The 17780-nt window shown below is 45.7% G+C and overlaps 1 protein-coding gene and 1 long non-coding RNA gene across 5 annotated transcripts in view; one reads left to right on the top strand and one right to left on the bottom strand.

The window, feature by feature from the left end:
* LOC127473936 (uncharacterized) overlaps positions 1–1858 on the bottom strand; it is a 52006-nt gene extending 50148 nt beyond the window's left edge. The window contains exon 1 of one of the 2 annotated variants that reach the window (XR_007905623.1): positions 1656–1858. This is a non-coding gene — a long non-coding RNA (uncharacterized LOC127473936). The remainder of the gene's footprint in view (positions 1–1655) is intronic. The other variant, XR_007905622.1, reaches the window with a different exon arrangement.
* On the top strand, positions 1113–13769 carry MYOT (myotilin). 3 transcript variants are annotated; one of them, XM_051794102.1, is made up of 10 exons: positions 1113–1283; positions 3065–3667; positions 5420–5570; positions 7968–8069; positions 10068–10117; positions 10728–10860; positions 11343–11550; positions 12009–12174; positions 12652–12785; positions 13174–13769. In XM_051794102.1, exons 2-10 carry the CDS (start codon positions 3231–3233, stop codon positions 13344–13346), a joined length of 1554 nt encoding a protein of 517 aa, XP_051650062.1. In that variant the 5' UTR covers positions 1113–1283; positions 3065–3230; the 3' UTR covers positions 13347–13769. The 3 variants fall into 3 exon arrangements, with proteins under 3 accessions (XP_051650062.1, XP_051650063.1, XP_051650064.1); XM_051794103.1 differs by lacking the exon at positions 3065–3667 and having other exon boundaries at positions 1119–1283; XM_051794104.1 differs by lacking the exons at positions 1113–1283; positions 3065–3667 and adding an exon at positions 4534–4551.
* Positions 13770–17780: the final 4011 nt, after the last annotated feature.

The following is a 17780-nucleotide window of genomic DNA, read 5'->3' as shown; positions in this document are numbered from 1 at the left end:
AAATACTTAAAACACTATAATGTTAATTTAAAATGCAATTAGGCATTGAACTGTTGATTAAAAGGGATACGAATCACCTAATCTGCCACTAGGATCTGTTGCTGTGCTGGTGAAAACACCATAGTTGCATTTTTTTTAGTCCATGCAAATAGCTGTAATAATGAACATAGACATAAAACTATAAATATTTAACATATTTTTATCCTATATTATTTTTGTAAGTCTAATGTTGCTATTCAGTTTGTGACTGTTCAGACACATCCATGAACAGTGCCACTGCTCCTGACAGCTCTGCGCTGGAGCGGGGTGGGGGTTGCCCTGGGGCCGGGGGTACTTAAACCACGTTTAAACCTGTCTCTGGAATACTTATTGCCTTTAAGTGCACAGCCTTGAAAGCAGAACCAGGGTGTTATCACTACACAGGAAATTAGTAAATGAATTAAACAAGGAATTTAGAATCAGAGAGTGGTTGTGGTTGGAAGGCACCTTAGAGATCACCCAGTTCCAAATCCCCTGCCACGGGCAGGGACACTTTGCACTAGACCAGGTTGCTCAGGGCCCCGTTCAACCTCGCCTTGAACATTTCCAGGGATGAGGCAGCCACAGCTTCTCTGGGCAACGATTTCACTGGGATAACGGAGTGGGATTTAGGGACATTAAAGCATACTCCAGCAGTCCTTCCTCGCTGCTCCCTGGCGGTGCTACGGGCAGAAAAGCTGCTTTTCTGCTCAAAAGCTGTCGCCTTCAGTTCTCTCCCTTCTCCCGCGGAGCGAGAGGCGCTCCCGGAGCGGCCGCGCTGAGCTCCGGCCGCGTCCCCTCGGGGCGGGACGGGACGGGACGGGACGGGGAGAGCCGGGGCCGGCGGCTCCTGCCCCCCGCCACCCCCAGAGCTCCCGGGGGAGTCCCCAGAGCCGCAGCGGGGTCCGGGAGCGGGGCCAGACCGGGGGCAGGAGCGAGGTCCGGCCGCCCCTTCCATCAGCGCCCGGACCGGCCCCTGCGAGCGCCGGGCGGTCCCACCGCTGCCCCCGGCGGGGGATTCGCTGCCCGCGGGCACCTGCCCAAAATCCCTGGCTCCGGCCCTGGGACGAGTGTCCGGGCAGCGGAGACTCTTATTGTGACACGGCGGGGTTGGGGACACGCGGGTCCCGCGGTGTCACCGCTGGCTGCACATTAAAGCCTCCCCTAACGCCGCGCAGGGGGCGGCTATGACAGCCCGGCCCGGGGAATGACCGGCCCTGCCCCAAATACCGCTGAAAGCCCAGGTGACAACTTCTAGGCTGTAGGTAAGGTGCTTGTTTGGGGTTTTGGGTTTGTTTTTTTTTTGTTTGTTTTTTTTTCCACGTCACTTTTTGCTTCGAGGCTGGTTAGGGAGGTGGCATGAGGGACTGCAGCGCGCCGGGAATGCTGAGGTGGAAAGGTGCCTTTAAGGTGAGGTGCTGTCAAAGGTAACAGAGGAACAGTGGAAACAGAGGAAAAAAAAACCTTTGTTTTTTGGTTGTTTTTTTTTTTTGTTTGCCCTTTTTTTTTTTTTAAAGCAAGCTGTCCCTATTGTTTCTTACTGCTGTCATCTCGTAAGGTCAAAAGTCTCTTCGGATTTATTTTTTTTTTTCCCTCCCGAATCAAGGTGGAATGATTTGAGGAAAACGGTAACTTACCCCTCGCTGTGAGAAGTGACGCTGTGGGTCGGAGCTTGCTGCGCTCTAGAAAACAAAGTAAACGCTGGTTTCTGTGCGCAGCCTGTGGGGAAAACGAGAGTAAAAATCTGTACACAGGTAGTCATATAAAAAAATGGGATAAGACTCAACAAGTTTTCTGCATCGGTGAATGAGAACATAGTGTGGACATGCTCCAAAAATTTGAGCCAGCTTCGAATTCCAAGAGCATGACAAGGGGAAAGTTAGGGAATTTTTACTATAAAGCCTCTGTTTACATACAGTTAATGTACAACTGTTATTGATGATCACCTTTAGGAAATGAAAGCCTTGAATTTTTGAAATGAAAGTGATGTCTTCAGTTATGTCCCCCCATGGGGATTTATGACCTCCTGGAGCCCTTCTTTGGGCTCTCCAAGGAGAGGAATACAATATACTGGGTATATATAGCAGCAAAACAGCTGATCTTGGTGGGGCAAGATTACAATTTTTTCCAGCACATGTAACTGGGTGGATTTATATTCTCTTTTTTTTTTTTTTTATTAGTAGCTTTATGTTTATTTTGGGGGATTATTTTTTTTATCCTGGAGCTGAAATTGTTTGTCCGTTTTAACAAGCTTGCTCAGCTCAGTCTAATGAAACCTTCCTGGGTGTTTAGTTGATGGAAAGCCCAGGTTTAGATATCAAGCACCTGCAAAATAAATGCACCCCTTATCCTGCAGCTAATTGTCAGAACGACAGTAGTAGGCTGAACAGCAAGTCTTGGGAAATCACTTCAAATGGAAAAGCACAGTCCTTGGCATTCCAATCCCAAATCTCAGTTGGATATGAAAAGCTCTGAATTCAAAACCCATTAAAGAAGAAATCAGGACACTTGGTTTCAAAGGTTTAGTTTTAGGATTAAAAGCAAGTGGAACCTGTTTCATGCTTCCCTATGGTATAAGGAATTTCTCAGCACAAATAGCCAATTCTCTGAGGAATAGTACATTTAGTATTTTGACAGGGCATGAAGTAGAAGGATCCAGGGATCTTTAGCTGAAATGATATGTGGCAAATTACCTTGCTTAGCAGTAGTATCCACAGGTATCTGCAGATTTATGCAGGTGGCAAGAGGTCTTGATAAAACAATTGCTATTTATTCAGAGTTTACTGGGCTCTGGCATATCAAAGCCACAGTGAACACTGTGCCTGAGGCAGACAGACTGCATGGCTTGTTATTGTAATCCAAAATGTTCAGACAGTTCAGGAATAGTTCTAATAAATCCTAAATACCTTTATTCTAAGCTCAAGCTTTAATTGTCAGTTGCCTGAACCTCCTATTCTTTAGATTGCTAATGACTGCTCACAACACAGCATTTTTGTGATTCAGCTTGTGATGTACAATTTATTTTATCTATATTGTCTTCCTTAAGGGAAAATCCACACCAGGAAAGCCTCTATTCTGCAAGGCAAGGGTTCCATTCTATCCAGGAGCCCAGCCAAGACAACTTTTGTGGCCTACCACCTAGTTTTTACCAGCCACCCATCCAAAGCCAGTTATCACCAACAAAAACCCAGGACAGCCGCGAAACCTCTCCTATGAGTGTCCCCAACCTCCCATCCGTTTCCTCCATGTGCCAGCCAACCATGTTTAACTACGAACGTCCAAAACACTTTATCCAGTCTAAGAATGTGTGTCAAGGGCAGCAGCAGCCTCCAGGACCCGCAGCCTCCGCGGAGTCGAGCAGAGAGATCAAACAGTCCTCCATCCTCATTCAGCCTCGCAACCCGAGCGGGCAGAAATTCTCCTCCTCGTCATCGCTGAGCTCTTCAATCACGCTCTCCTCGCCTTCCTGTAGTGCCCCCAAGGAATCCACATATCCCATCACTCCTGCATCTGCACAGTCTCCTGCTAGCTCATCATCTGGGCAGAGGCTTATACCCATGCCTAACCAATCCCCCGCAGCATTCCTGTGCTCAGTGCTCCCCTCGCAGCCCGACTATAACAGCCAAACTCCTTCTCCCATGGAACCTCAGTAAGTATACACAGCCTTCTAACCTCCCCCTGCTTCCCTCCGGCCTGGCCTCTCCCGTGCACTGACCATCCCAAATCCAACCACCCCACGAAACACCAGCTGGGGCCAAAGCCAATGGCACAGCTCCCACTGACTTCCCGTGTTCAGGGCAGGACTCTGCAGGAGTCGGGTTAGGAGGCTGAGCTTTGCCCCTGGTGACTCTGTGGGAGAGATGGGTGTCCATCAGGACTTAAACTGCACAGCTGTGTGGGTTTTCTGGAGTCAGTTTGAGTAGTTTAGTTTGATTTGAAAGAAATCTCTTAATTAGGGTTATTCAGAGCAGAGGATTGACACCCATCTCAAATTAATTTCCTCAACGAGCATGGCTTATGAATGGGGAGATGGGGGAAGGCAGTAGTACTTCCCAGATATAAACAACTTGGAGAATTGTCTAGTAAGTCTCAGCAGTGTTTTCAGGTTCCACATCATGGTGAGATTCTACACTCACCTACAACACCCTTTCCATTAATCATACGTGCAAACAGAAAGGCAGCCACTTGAAAATATTACCCCTTTAGACCAAAGACTAAATTCTTTCCTGAATATGTATTATATCATTTTGCCTTTGGGCTGCAATCCAAATATCTCCCAAGGTCAGTGAGATCTCAAAGGGAGCTGGGCCTTGCCTTCTCACCAACTTGTATTCCTGCCAATATTAGCTGGAGGTCCTGGGGAAAGTCAGGGCAGAATATGCACAAACACTCAACTGGAAATATTAGAAAGGTGATAGGGGCAGGGGTCCTGCTGGCCTGGATATAAATCAAGGTTTAAGTGTCAGCTTGCATTCAGGTAACCTGAATGTTTCTGGGGGTTTTCTGAATCACAGCACTGTGGGAAGAGGGAAGGTAAGACAGACCGGGTGAGCTGGGGCTCTCAGGAGTGTTTGCTAAACTCCTGCAAGAGTGTGGGGCATTAGAAACACATGTGGAGTGACTGCTGGAGTTTGTGTGCATAGTGTGGGGTTGTTTGTTTCCATAGCAAAGGGTGTGGGTGCCTCACTATGCTTTTCAGATAAGCTGCTCTTAAATGCAACACCCAGAGAGTTGAGGAATTATTTTCCCAATCACGCTACTAATGGGCAAACAGGGACATGAGACATATTAATCTGTTGGCAAATTATTAAAGTTTTTAAGTTATAACTTAAGCAAGTTATTAAGTCCGAGCCATGCTGGGAGTATTTCAGAATTATAACCCTTCTACCCTGCTCTAATGAGCAGAATTCCCAAGGGACAGGGGGAAGAGGATTTTCAATAGAAACAATTTCTGAACCCAAGTGCAGCACACGAGGGCTGCTCATCACAAACAGGGTTGTAGATCCTGTCAGCACAGAGTGCTGTGACCTCCAGCAGACCTTTGCAACCCCTTCTGATGGATGCTCCTCTTTTCCCAGAATCTTTCAGAATCAAACTCCAGGAGTTGATCATGTGTGTTGGCTATGGATTACAGGACCAGGATACGGGAGGGGCATGACACAGGGATGCTGAACAATGAGTGTTGTGGGAGGACACTCAATGACTTGGCTATGCCATGATGCTTCCCCTTAAGTTTTTGATACCCAGCCTGGCCCATTCATCTCCCAGATGCCTTATGGGTTCATTTGAACCACAGTTTTTAAGAGGCAGGTTCACATTTTTGTGTGCATTCAGTGAAGCTGCAGCAAGCAGCCCAGCAGGCCCACGGGAGTAACTTTGTTTTCTCTTCCTGCACGAGCAGTTACTCCCAGCCAATGTATAACAAACAAGCCAGCATCAACTCTATGCAGAAGACATCAGACCAAGAAATTAGAGGAACAAAAGAGGCCCTCATTCAGGACTTGGAAAAGAAACTCCGATGCAAAGACAACCTTCTCCAGAATGGCAACCAGGTAAGGGAAACCTGCTGGTTAAGGAGACATTTGATGGGACTCTCAGTAGTGCAAGCAGAGATGAGTTCTAGTACCCCAGAGGCTGGAGCCTCCAAACTGAGCTAAAAGCAAAAGGAAATGCAGGAGCAACACTGCCCAAACACCTCTACTCAGAACCTCAGCAGATCCCACGGGAGTTCTTTGAGCCATTTGCAAACAGAATATTCTTTCAGTGTGATGTGGCTGAACTTTTCCATTAGGAAAGTTAAAAAAAACATCTCTTCCAACAGCAACTCCATTTCTAATCATGGGTCAGGGGTGGAGAAAAAGGTGTGGTTTAGAAAGACTTACATCCAACCTCTTCATTTCCCAGCACCTTTTCACAGTTATTTTTGGTATTAGAATGCAAATAGCTGCTCTGGTGGGCCAGGCTCAGCTCAGGACCAAGAAGGCCCTTCCCAGCAGAGGAGCAGCACATGGGCAGTGCATGATGGAAGCCTGAATGTGTGGCAAGAGAGATGGTTGCTGTGAGTGTGTCTGTGGGCATTTACTGTGGCAGCTGAATGTCTGCATCTCCCCTGACTTCAGTAAGGGATGTGTTGACTTCTGAAAGCCATTTGATACAGCAATGTGGCTTTGAGCTGCTATTGCCTTTCCCTCTTATCCTGCAACCAGATTAAGTCCAGGCTCAACAGAAAGGTGTGTGTTTAGAGCTGTGGCACAAATTTAAACTCTCTGTTGGGGATCCTGCTGAACATCATATCCACACACAACCAGAAACCCAAGGAGAATCCCTCAGTTCTGCAGATATGATTACACCCTGGCTTTCAACACTGGGGTTAACAAACCACTCACAATCATTAAAACTTGGTGAAATATTGGAATATTTGAAAGCTCATTCTAGAGACTACCACCACATATAGTAAACTTCTTTGATTTCTTTTTATATGAACAGCAACAAATGAAAGAAATTACATGAGCTTTTATCATAAAGTCTGTCTCCTATAAGAAGGCCTCAGCCTCAGTACTTAATTATTTATTCTGCAGAGGGGCAAAATGCAATCCTCTTTACCAAGGAAACCAAATCTGGGAGAAAAATTTGCTTACCAGTAGGGAAACCCATTGCAGCAAGCTAGAGTGAGCAGGTCTGTAAGGTGGGAACCTTCCTGCAGCTGGAGGCAGACTGGTAAAAGCCCAGTGTTTATAGGTTCCATCTTCTTTCCCCTGCAGCAGAAAGGAGTTTTTTTCATTATCATCAGTGAGAACACATTTGTGTGGAATTTTAAATACTGAAGGGGAAAACAAATAGGTCAAATCTGACTTAATGTGTCCCTAACAGGAATGTCCTATCTGCTGGGAGAAGGCTTGTTGTAGCAAGTCAGCTTTTCTTCCCATAGGAAGCCAGGCTAAAAATAAGGCTTATGCAATCACCACTCTGTGTCCTCCTCCCCTTGTCCTCCAGCAGCGTCTGACCCCACTGGCCAATCTCAGCCACACTTGATACAGACGTAAGGACTCAGGGTTATTAAGCCCTCACAGGTTTGGCTAAAGGTCTCGTGCTCTCTTCTAAAGAAAAGTCCCACAAGCCTCCCCAGCCTTTACCTTCCCAGCAGACACACACACACAGACACACGTGTTGTTCACAGCAGAAATTCAGCCCGAGCTCGTCCGCACGTCACAAAATCCAAACTCAAGTTAAACTTTGTGGGCAGAGAAGTGTCAGGTGTTCTGGTGCTCAAGGGAGTAACAAACTCTTCTAAAGTAACCCAGCTGACAGAGCTTGAATTTAACTCTGCTCGTTTTTATCACTGTGTACCACATCTATTTTGCAGGAACTTTCTGTTTCGTGCCTGAAATGTGTCCTTGCCTCCCCTACACTCAGCACACAGCATTTCAACCAGTGGATGCTGCACTGGCATAAAGTTCCCTCGTGCTTTCAGGGGTAGTGCTGCTCCCCTCTGGCTGTGTCTGCTTCTGGTGTGGCTCTTGCTTTTTTGGGAGCAGGGGATGCCAAGCATCCATCATGCCTGTAGCTCCACAGCTGAATGACTTGGGAAGTTTTCCCAGTGCTAACAGAGAGGTACCCTGGGACTTAGTCTGGCTTCTGAGGATGATGCCATCAGTTACCCATAAATAATCCCAACAGAGAAAGAGGAGGAGTGGAAGGCCACAGATGGCATTAGAGAGGCTTTGATGAACAGGCAGTTTAATCTTTTCTGCATTTCAGTGCTGTATATATTGAGCTGACTTCAGTGGGCATCACAGACCGCAAACCCTCCGGGCCAGACGTGGGGCTTCTGTTCAGCTGCTGCTTTCATTGACAGCACCCTGAATTCGTGGCATATTAATGTGCCCTTACAAGCTGATCTGAAATAGTAAATGGACTTCTGACTAGAATTCCTCTCCACTCTGCTTTAGAGATTAACTTATGAAGAGAGAATGGCTCGCAGGCTGCTCGGACCAGTGAATGCTGCCTCTGTGCTGGAAACACAGAGTGAGGACAACATGCAGAATGCACAGGTAAATGGGGACCTGTCTCTAGAACGAGGATTTCCTGGTGATTGTGCTGTGACCTGCTCCTACCTGAATGGGGCAGAGATGGGGGTTGTTTGGTAGCAGTGTGGGGAGGGGGCGGCTCTCCTGGCAGAGCTCTGTACAGGAGAGATTTGGGGCTCTGGGGGGTGGTAGGAGAGGGGGGAAGAATTTAAGCACCATTCCCTTGCTGGGCCTGATCTGTAGGAATGACCTCTCCAGGGAGGAATTACAACAGCTGCTGCACAGCCTGGGACACCCTGGCTGTGACAGGCAGGGAGCAGCACAGGGAGGGATCCAGGTACCCAGTGCAGGCTTGGCCAGGAGAGCAACATTACACCTGTCACTGACAATGTCAGATAAGTGGCATTGGCTACAAGAGGTCAGGGCCTTGGGGTGGGATCAGATGGGCTTTAGCCCTTCTGGGGGTCTGCAGTCATTGAGAGAAAGCAAAGCAGTTATTTTAGCAGCCCACATGCTGATAGACAAGAATCTATTACTAATGGTATTTTCAAAAGAGTTTCAGTTGGAGACTTGCATCATTTGCTGGTTATTCAGGCCGGTTAGAAGCTCTCTTTGGCACTTCTGTGCTCAAAGTTAGTGGAAATGTCCATGGTATGGCACTGGGTACCTGTGCAGGCAAAGAAAACATCCCTCCTGCTGCTGCAGCAAAGAGCCAGGAGCAGGCAAACACCTGCCAAAGTGCAGTTAGCAAAACTCCTCCATGTAAGAGACACTTAAGATCACAGCAAGGGAGGAATACACAATTTGAGCTATTTCTCCCCAACAATCACCTGGCAACAGCAGGCAAGAAGGGAAAATTATGGATGTCAGACAGCAAGGGAAGCCTTATCCTTTGCAGAGAACAAGGAAGCATTCAGTCAAAATAGGATGACTGACAACTTTTCGGCATGGGTGAAATGCTGCTTTAAAGAAGAATATTGGAAGCAGAGATTGGCTCATGTTTGGGATATCTTATTCCCATTGTTCGGTCTTATTTTTAAATCGATTCATTCAGCCTGCTGATTCCTCAGGAACTTAACTACACAGTCAGTTCATGTAACAGATCATTAGAATCATCAGTAACTTCATCACTACAGCATCATTTCACAAGACAAGTAGTAACTGTACAGAGTAAGTGAGCAGATCCAGGCAACTGCCTTTGGACTCAACACTGAACTCAGTCCAGCAAAACCCTCGTCCATGTAACACTTCCCCTGAACTGAAGGCTGCCTTGTGCTTGAACTTTAAACCCAGGTTTAAATGTTCCTCAGGACTGGGCTGCAGAGCACAGAACCAAGCACTGGAATGGCTCAATGCAAACACTCCAGAAATTTCCATGCAGTGTTTGCTCTCTCTGACTCCATTGCTAAAACGAGTCGCTGGCAGCAAACTCTGCTGCATTTTCCAAACATCCAGGCTCCTAACAGGAATCAATCCTGGGTACTTTGGCAGATTTAGTCATGTGATTGTGGAGTTGTCAGCAAGCTTAGTTGGTGCTGTGATCTAGAAAGAAAAGTATTTTCCAGCTCAGCAAGTGTCCATGGCTGTTGGTACCATATTTAAGTGGGCACAATACAACGCTCCTGCCAGCGACTCCACTTCTATTCCTGCTATGGGGAAGGACACTCTGTACTTAGCTCTCATTTTAGACACTGCCAGTAGTACTGCTCCTCTCTAACAAGGGTTATTGGCTGGCCCAGAGCCTCGTGTGCCAAACCAGACTGCACCTCTCACCTGTGCAGTGATGAGAAGTTCTGCCCTTCTATTCATGGCACTTGTCACTGTCGTGGCAAAGCCACGTGGCTGAACACAGAGGGGGTCAGGTCCTGATGCCACTTCCTTCACCTCTTGTCCCAGTGACTTCTGAAGTACAGTCAGTTTGCTTTTAAGCAGCAGTCAGTATAAAAACTTAAAATGACTTCTTGTTCAGTTTATAGATAAATCTTTGTAAGTGAACTCACCTCTCCTCTTTCTCTTTCCAAGCACCAGAATGCAGAAAACGTCAGGCTGCAGGTTCCTACAACACATGTAAGGTAAAGCATGAACTTTATGCTATTCTTCAAGACTTTACTTCAAATGTTTCTAGGCAGTGTTAGTTTAACTTCACTACTTGTCCCTTTTTCTAAAGTAGTAATTACCAAACTTTCTCACTTCCTTTCAACTAAAATGCTGCTGTTTGTGGATGGTTGATGATGCCTATGATCTTAATCCAGTGAATTCTAAGCATAGCACTGGAGGTTTAAAAACTCCATGCACTTTGGGAAAATACTCTTTGTATTCTAGAAGGCTAATTTCTACTCAAAGCAAGGGCTGAGAATGCAAATGTTGAAACACAGCATGGCAGAACACAGCCTCCACAATCCTTGTCAATTCTTTTGGATATTGGGCCAAAGATGAAGGTTATGCCTCTGTGTTGAATTGAACAACTTGAGCAAGAGAAATGGTTGCTCAAAAGCCACACCTTGCAGCTGAAAAACCAACCAGAACTGTAGTTTTGGATTCCTAAATGTGTCGTGTTGGATTCCTAAATGTGTCGTGCTGGATTCCTAAATATGTTGAGGGACTCCAGCTGCAATCAGAGCTTCAGTGTCATTTGTGCTACGGTAACTTTTACACAATTACCTGTTTCTGTCCCCTTTTTAGGAGCAGACCGTCCTCAAGAGGAGATGAACGTGGACATGACTCAATCCAGGAGAAGTTTTTCCAGCCCCGTTTCACACAAGTGCCTGAGGACGTGGTTATTGAGGAGGGGCGGTTCTGCAGGCTCGACTTCAAAGTAACACCAACTTCTCCCTTCCCATTCCATTCCCTCTTGGGGTTTGGGGCGTGGAGAGAGGTCTCTGAGCCCAGAGCACTAATGGCAGGTGGTGCAGGGTCTCCCTGTTTGATGTAAACCAAGAAATAGGAGATGGCCAAATGTTTCAGCATTTTCCCTTGGCAAATGTAAATGGAATTAGCTGCATAAGAATACGGTGAAAGCTAAATATTGGTGAATGTGGATCACCACAGATCTCCCTGGGAAGAATGAATATTAATGCTCTGCTGAAAAATAGGCATTTTGGCAGGGAACCTTGTGCTTTGCACTGGGATTCCACTACTTCAGTGGACACATCCTGGACACACATCCAGTGAAGTCTGTCTAGGACCAGCCTGCCTTTAATGAGTCTTCCCTGAAGCAACTGTGCCCTTGCTGGAACAGACAAGGTTTTTATTATTTCAAAGCTGTTCAACTCTTCACTGCTTTCCTCTCCCTCACAGGTGAGTGGACTGCCCACTCCAGATGTGATGTGGTACCAGAATGGAAGGATGGTTCATCAGGATCAGTTCCATAAAATGATAGTGTCAGAAAAGGGATTCCACTCGTTCATTTTTGAAGCAGTCAAATCATCTGATGCAGGGGCATACGAATGTGTGGCTGTGAACCGTGCAGGAGAAGCATCTTTCACAGTGAAAGTGGAAGTAATTGGTAAGACTGAGAGCACTGATAATTACTTGGCAATGCTTTCCTCTCTGCATTTGGGACATTAAACAATTTAGAAGCAGAGGGAGCCCTCCAGACATTCAGGCTCAAACAATAACAAACACCTTATCTTTTCTAAGGCTATTTTAATAAATATATCTGAGATGCCACATTTCTTCAAAGCACTTATAGCAGGATATTTAGGCATAGTGGGATGTCCAGAATTTAATTTAATTAATGTCACTAATCTCTGAGGGTTGATAACATATATTAATTGACTCTCCTTCTAAAGTGGATTGTGTTTATTACACCCTTATGCTCCTGGGAATTGCCTGCAGGCTGAGGAGATGCAGTAAGGAACACTTGTCCTGCTGAATTTAGCATTCTGAAATCTTAAAGCCTGAGTGTGATATGAGCATTCCACGCTTCCAGTAACTCCTCCTTATCTTTCCTCTTTAATTTAGCAAAGGAACATCACATGCCTCCAACTTTCATCTTCAAGCCACAGAGCAAAAAGGTTTTCGAAGGAGACACAGCCAGGCTGGAATGCCAGATCTCTGCCATCCCAACCCCCCGGATTTACTGGAAAAGAAACAACGAAATGGTACAATATAATACAGACCGAATAAGGTACCCCGCTGATGAGTTGGCCGTTGGTGTGTTAGAAAACAATAACCGGTATCTGTTAATTCAAATTTAAAATGGGCTGGTTTCTAAAAGCAGCAGGCTGGAAAGCTGGGCCTGCCCCTCGTGTGCATGGCACCAGGGGCACAGATCACTGTGCCGGACAGGAGCAACCCTGAGAGCCTTGTTCTGAGGGCACAGAAGTGCCCAGATGCATGCCCCTGTGGAGAAGCACAGCTTTAGGACTGAAACATGGAGTGTTTCCTCGTGCTCTGAGGCTGTGGGGCTACAGGACACCTGAGCTGTGTCACGATGTGAATCACTGGTGTCTCGTAACACAAACGCAGTGTTTGTGTCTGCACAGTTTGCAGTGCCCTGCAAGAATTGTTCTGGGGCTTCCTCAGCGTGTAAACTGACTCTGATTTCAGCATCTCCCCTCCTTTCCCCTCAAAGCACTGACACATGAACACCTTCATTTTTCAGCTTGCTCCATGACAACACCGGGAGGATTTGCCTCCTGATCCACAATGCAAACAAGAAGGATGCTGGCTGGTACACTGTGTCTGCTGTCAACGGGGCAGGAGTGGCCACCTGCCACGCCAGGCTAGAGGTTGCAAGTAAGTACCAGGTCACAGTGCCACAAAAGAGTGCACCTGTATTCAGAACAGGCCCTCAAGATTAACCTCAAGAAGCTCAGACCGCTGGGAGGATTTCTTCCCAAAGATACTGAACTGGACAGAAGTAACTATCCCGTGAAAATCTCTTTTGTTTAGTACCAGGACACTGTGCTGTGTCCTTTGCCCTGCTTGAAGACTATAATTTGATTGGCACCAGGAAGGAGGGTAAATTTAAGTCTCTGGTGTCTGAGATATGGGCTTGTGTGTTAAATTCTTCCCAGGGGTTTGCTGGTTTATGCTGCAAATTAAAAGCAATTGGGTTGCTCTATTGTGGGTCTTGCTACAGTCTGGGAAGATATTGAAAGAGGCTTTTTTTATTCTATTCCAGCACATGCAAATAAGCCACTTCCAGCCCCAAAGCAGTTACGGGTTCGACCAACTTTTAGCAAGTATTTGGCACTTAATGGAAGAGGACTGGATGTGAAACAAGCTTTCTCACCAGAAGGAGAGTTTCAGCGTTTGGCTGAGCAGTCTGGACTGTATGAAAGTGATGAACTTTAACTGGAAATGAAGAGGAAAACTCACACCTATAAGAGACAGTTACAACATAGATGCAGTTAATTGGTGATTGCTCTAATTAGCAAAATACCTATCTACATATTTTTACTTTGACTCTTGCACATTCAGCTGTTCCCATTTTACCCTGTTAGATTTTATTTATATGGTTTGGTGACTATAACCATTAACTGAGTATTGCATTTGAACTATAAAGCCTAAGGAAGCAGGTTAATTAGTTTTTGCAAGTGTGGGTGGGTTTAGTTCCACCTGTGCTTGGTTACATGCTAAGGTAGATTGGTTTGTACTGCTTCTCTAATATCACTCGTGATAATATCAGAAGTCTGTACTGTCTGAATACTAAAACCAAATAGACTAGAGTGTTTTTATGATAATAAATTAGAGGCAAATAAAATTTTAAATAACCGACATCAGCTGTGACTCTTCCTTGGTCTGTTAAAAGCAGCTTTCGGGTGTCTGGCATCAGCTGCAGCCTGGGAAAGATGGATTCTTACTCTCCTAAACCTTCCACTGGTCCCCTCCTCTGTCTGCTCCCACTGTCATTTGTCATCTGACATCTATAACCTGTTCAGTATAGACTAAATGCTGACACCTGCTTAACACTAAAACATGTCAGTAAGGCAACAGCAATATTTCTTCTCCTTGCACACTTGACCCAAAAGCTGTCCTATATAATATAAATCATTAAGGATACCATGTTTCCCCTCCTTTAATCAAGGAGTGGTTGTGACTTGTCTCACTGTTGAGACTCAACAAGCTGTTGATTTGAATCATCCAAGTGGTTTGGGTGCTGCTATTCACAGCCTCCTTGTTCAAAACAATACTAAACACCATGAAACCTGATTTTGCCAAGCTCCAGCCAAACAAAACTGAAGATTTTTCAACTGTACTTGCTGTAAGAGGGTTGAACTAGCCTGAACTCCTCATAGAGGTGCACTGTTTGCTAGCCAGCATAGAGGTGCACTGTTTGCTAGCCAGCAAACCCCATGGGCATCTTCCACAGTGGAAAAAATGAGACCTCAGCTTTGCCCTGCACTACTGTACCATTAAATAACCCCCCAAATCTGAACTGACTATTAAAATGCCAGAAAAATCCTGCAGCCACACTTCTCCTCTGGGCTGCCCAAGTGATTAAACACTCCAAGACAACTCCCCTGATGTCCTTTTGCAGATTGGAGATGATCAGGTGCAATCCAGTATCCAGTTTGTCCATGGGCTCCTTTAGAACGTTGGAAGGTTCACATCCTTTTCCTGACAGACCTCTCTCTGTACACACAAGTCATAAATAACTGAGGTGACTTCAACCCTTTACCAGCAATGAGTGTGTCAGCTGCACCTTCACTCCTTACTCCACTTGTCACCCGCCCAAAAGCGTCACTGGGGTCGAGATGGCCCTGACTGCCCTTCCCAGCACAACTGAGTGACAGCTGAGATGGCAGAGCAAGGTTGGAAGCTGCTGTCATCCTCTAATTCCAGCCTGTGAGCAGCCCCTCTTTGCCCCTTCCCTCCAGTGAGGTTCAGCAGGGTGAGCACAGACATGAGTGACCTGAGCAAAGTCCCACCTCTGGGGTGATATCACAGCACGATGTGAACCCTCCCAGACAGCAACAGCCACAGTTACTATGAGAGTTTGCTGTTGGGAGCAGCCCAGAATCACCAGCTGAAAAGAGGCAACAACACTTGCTCCATCTACCTGTATTTCCACACTTTTTTGGAAGACTCCCTGTGAATATCATTATTGAGTCTGACTTAGTCTAAGGGATGAATCTGAGCAAGTAATAATACTTGAGCACAAAAATGGTTTTGAAAACATAACCAAGCCCTTAACGCCATGATCCTACAGTTAGTTGCAACCACGAGTGTGATTAGATGAGCTTTTCTCTTGTTCACATCGAGATAAACCATGGATTTGGTTTTGTTCCAACTTTATAGATGAGTTTTGGCATGGGAAGTCTACAACAGAGAGACAGGAAGAACTGGAAACAGCGAGCCCAGCTGAGCAGAAGCACATGTTAGTGTTCTTATCTCCTCTGACATCTCTGGAGAAATCAATTATAGGAGGCCTGAATTTAAATCACATGTTTATAAATTGGAATCATGCTAAAATACTCTGGACTCAGAGCCAAAGGCCTGCTTCACACACTTCATTTAGCACTGATACAACACAACAGAAGAACACGTGAACACGCCTCGGTAACAATGGACTGTGTAAACCAGAGATATTTCATTTAAGGCAGTGGAATAAGGTATTAAAGTAATAAACTGTCTGGCCCATGCTGGGTGAAATCCAGATTCACAAACAGTTGTTGCTTTGTGAATGTAAAAAGAAATGGGAATATCTTAAGGCTGCATATCTTGTGAGTGTTTCATGTAAAGAAAAGTGTTATTCCAAGGTCTGGCTTAAGTGGTCAGTTGTGAACGCAGAAGAGCACAACAACTAACAAGGATTGTATAAAATAAAAGTTCAAGCTTACCTCAGTTCAGGTTCCATGAGCTGAGCTGCTTTGTTTTCCCATTTCTGATAGATGAAAATACACCTCAACCTCATTGTCCCCAAGGAACGGGGGATCTGTGGGCTGGTACAGCAGTGGAGGATGTATCTTCACCTCACCTAAATCAAAGCAGGAGAGTGGGGAGAAGTTGTTGTTTCTCAGGCAGAACAGCTGGCTCAGGAAAGGAACTCGAGCTGCATTAATCACACACATGTATTTGTATTTCATATCCATAAACCTCTTCTGGATAATCAGGGGAGCTCTTACCTTTACCACACATGAAATCCAATTTACAAGGCATGGCGTTTCCATAAAGACACCAGGAAAGGCTGATCACCTCAGGCACGTGCAGCCACTTTTCTCAGGTAGCAGCTGGCAAGGCAGTAATTCATCCAAACTGCAGAAATTCAGTCAATGCAGGGAGCAGACTCAGATCCATCCTTTCCATTTTCTTGGCAATAGTTGGTGTCTGGTCTGTGCACTGGTTGCTGATGGCTGGTGGAATAGATTTCATAGCCTTTTACAAGGTCAAAGACTGGATTATTAGTCCTCATTATTACCAATATTAGAAAAATAAGGGCTGAGGTGATTTAAAGGGATGGTAACTAATACCAGCCCCCTATTTTTTCCCTGCCACTGAGGGTGCTCTCAGGTCCTCGCAGACCTCCCACTCTGGTTCAGCACACAAACTCTTCTCTGGCCTTGCTGTCCACTGGCTCTGTGTTCTTCCTACTCATTACCCACCTTGTTTGTTGTAGCCCTAATCCTTGTAGGACAGGGAAGTGCTGCTGCACACCAGAGGTAACACAGTAACACTGGAATGTGTGTGGCATGAGACAGCACAAGCTCAGAATTATCACAGCACAGTTACAAAAGATTTGGCCAATAAAGCTTGTGTGTACACCTTATGGTAAAACACCTAAAAAGCTCAGGTACTTCAAATCTAAGCAAGAATCTCTGAAGTCAATCTAGTCTTTTCTGTGTGAAATGACAGCCTGAGGAGAGGGCAGGGAGCTGCACTGGAATTTCACTGGCTTCTGCTTTCCTTCAGGATCCATCCTTGCCTCCAACATCTGCACTGGAAAAGTGTCCCTGCTAAAGAAGAGCTGCTGGCTGATGTCCAGGTCTATCCAGACTTCTATTTCCTTGCATCCTGGTAAGTCCTTCACAACAACATGTTGTGAACATGCTGTCAACATCATCCTTCCTCAGATAAAAGCATTGGCTTGTGTTCCCTTCCTTTGTACTCAGGAATCACAGTGTTTCTCAAGCACAGCATAAATGCTCACTTTTACCTTTTCATGGGTGAGTTGCAAAGGTGAAGCTTTTAGCTTAGATTAGGGAGAATCCTGTTTATGAGATTCCAGAAGAGTTTAAAATTACCTTGTCCTCATAAACACGGGTCACACAAATTCCAAGCTCAACTTAAAAAAAAAAAAAAAATCTTGCCTGTGGGCAGCTGTTTCCTTTGGAACAGCTGGGAAACCACCCTGGCCAAGCAGCCTCCTCAAACTCAGCCTTATCCTAGACCCAGTATTAGGCAGGTATGACCTGTACAGGCAGCCTGGCTATAATAGTTGTAGCCAGGCACAATTTTGTAGCCAGAAGTTATGAAAATTTTTTAACAGCAGAGGAAGGCAGAATGTGTCTGAACTTGATTCAGAGTGGCTCCATGAAAGGGCACTCAATTTAATGGCATTCTTGCTTATAAATAGATCTGCTGATCTCTGGACAGAGAGTGAAAACTTCTCTAAAATTAGAGTCTACCTTTGTTCCTAACCAGGTGCTCTTGGGGCCAAACCAGTGGAGGCAGTGCTAAAGAAAAGGTGGGTTTTATTCTTTCCTATGTTCTTAGAAACTGCTGACTGTATTTTAGAAGTTGCAGAATACAAAAGGAGTCACAGTTGTCCCCACTGTTACTTACAAA

This window comes from Manacus candei, unplaced genomic scaffold, assembly GCF_025592945.1.
Source record: "Manacus candei isolate 608988 ecotype Guabito, Panama unplaced genomic scaffold, ASM2559294v1 h1tg000037l, whole genome shotgun sequence".
Taxonomy (NCBI): Eukaryota; Metazoa; Chordata; class Aves; order Passeriformes; family Pipridae; genus Manacus; species Manacus candei.
Note: the sequence above shows the minus strand (reverse complement) of the source record. Positions and strands in the feature narration are given on the sequence as shown.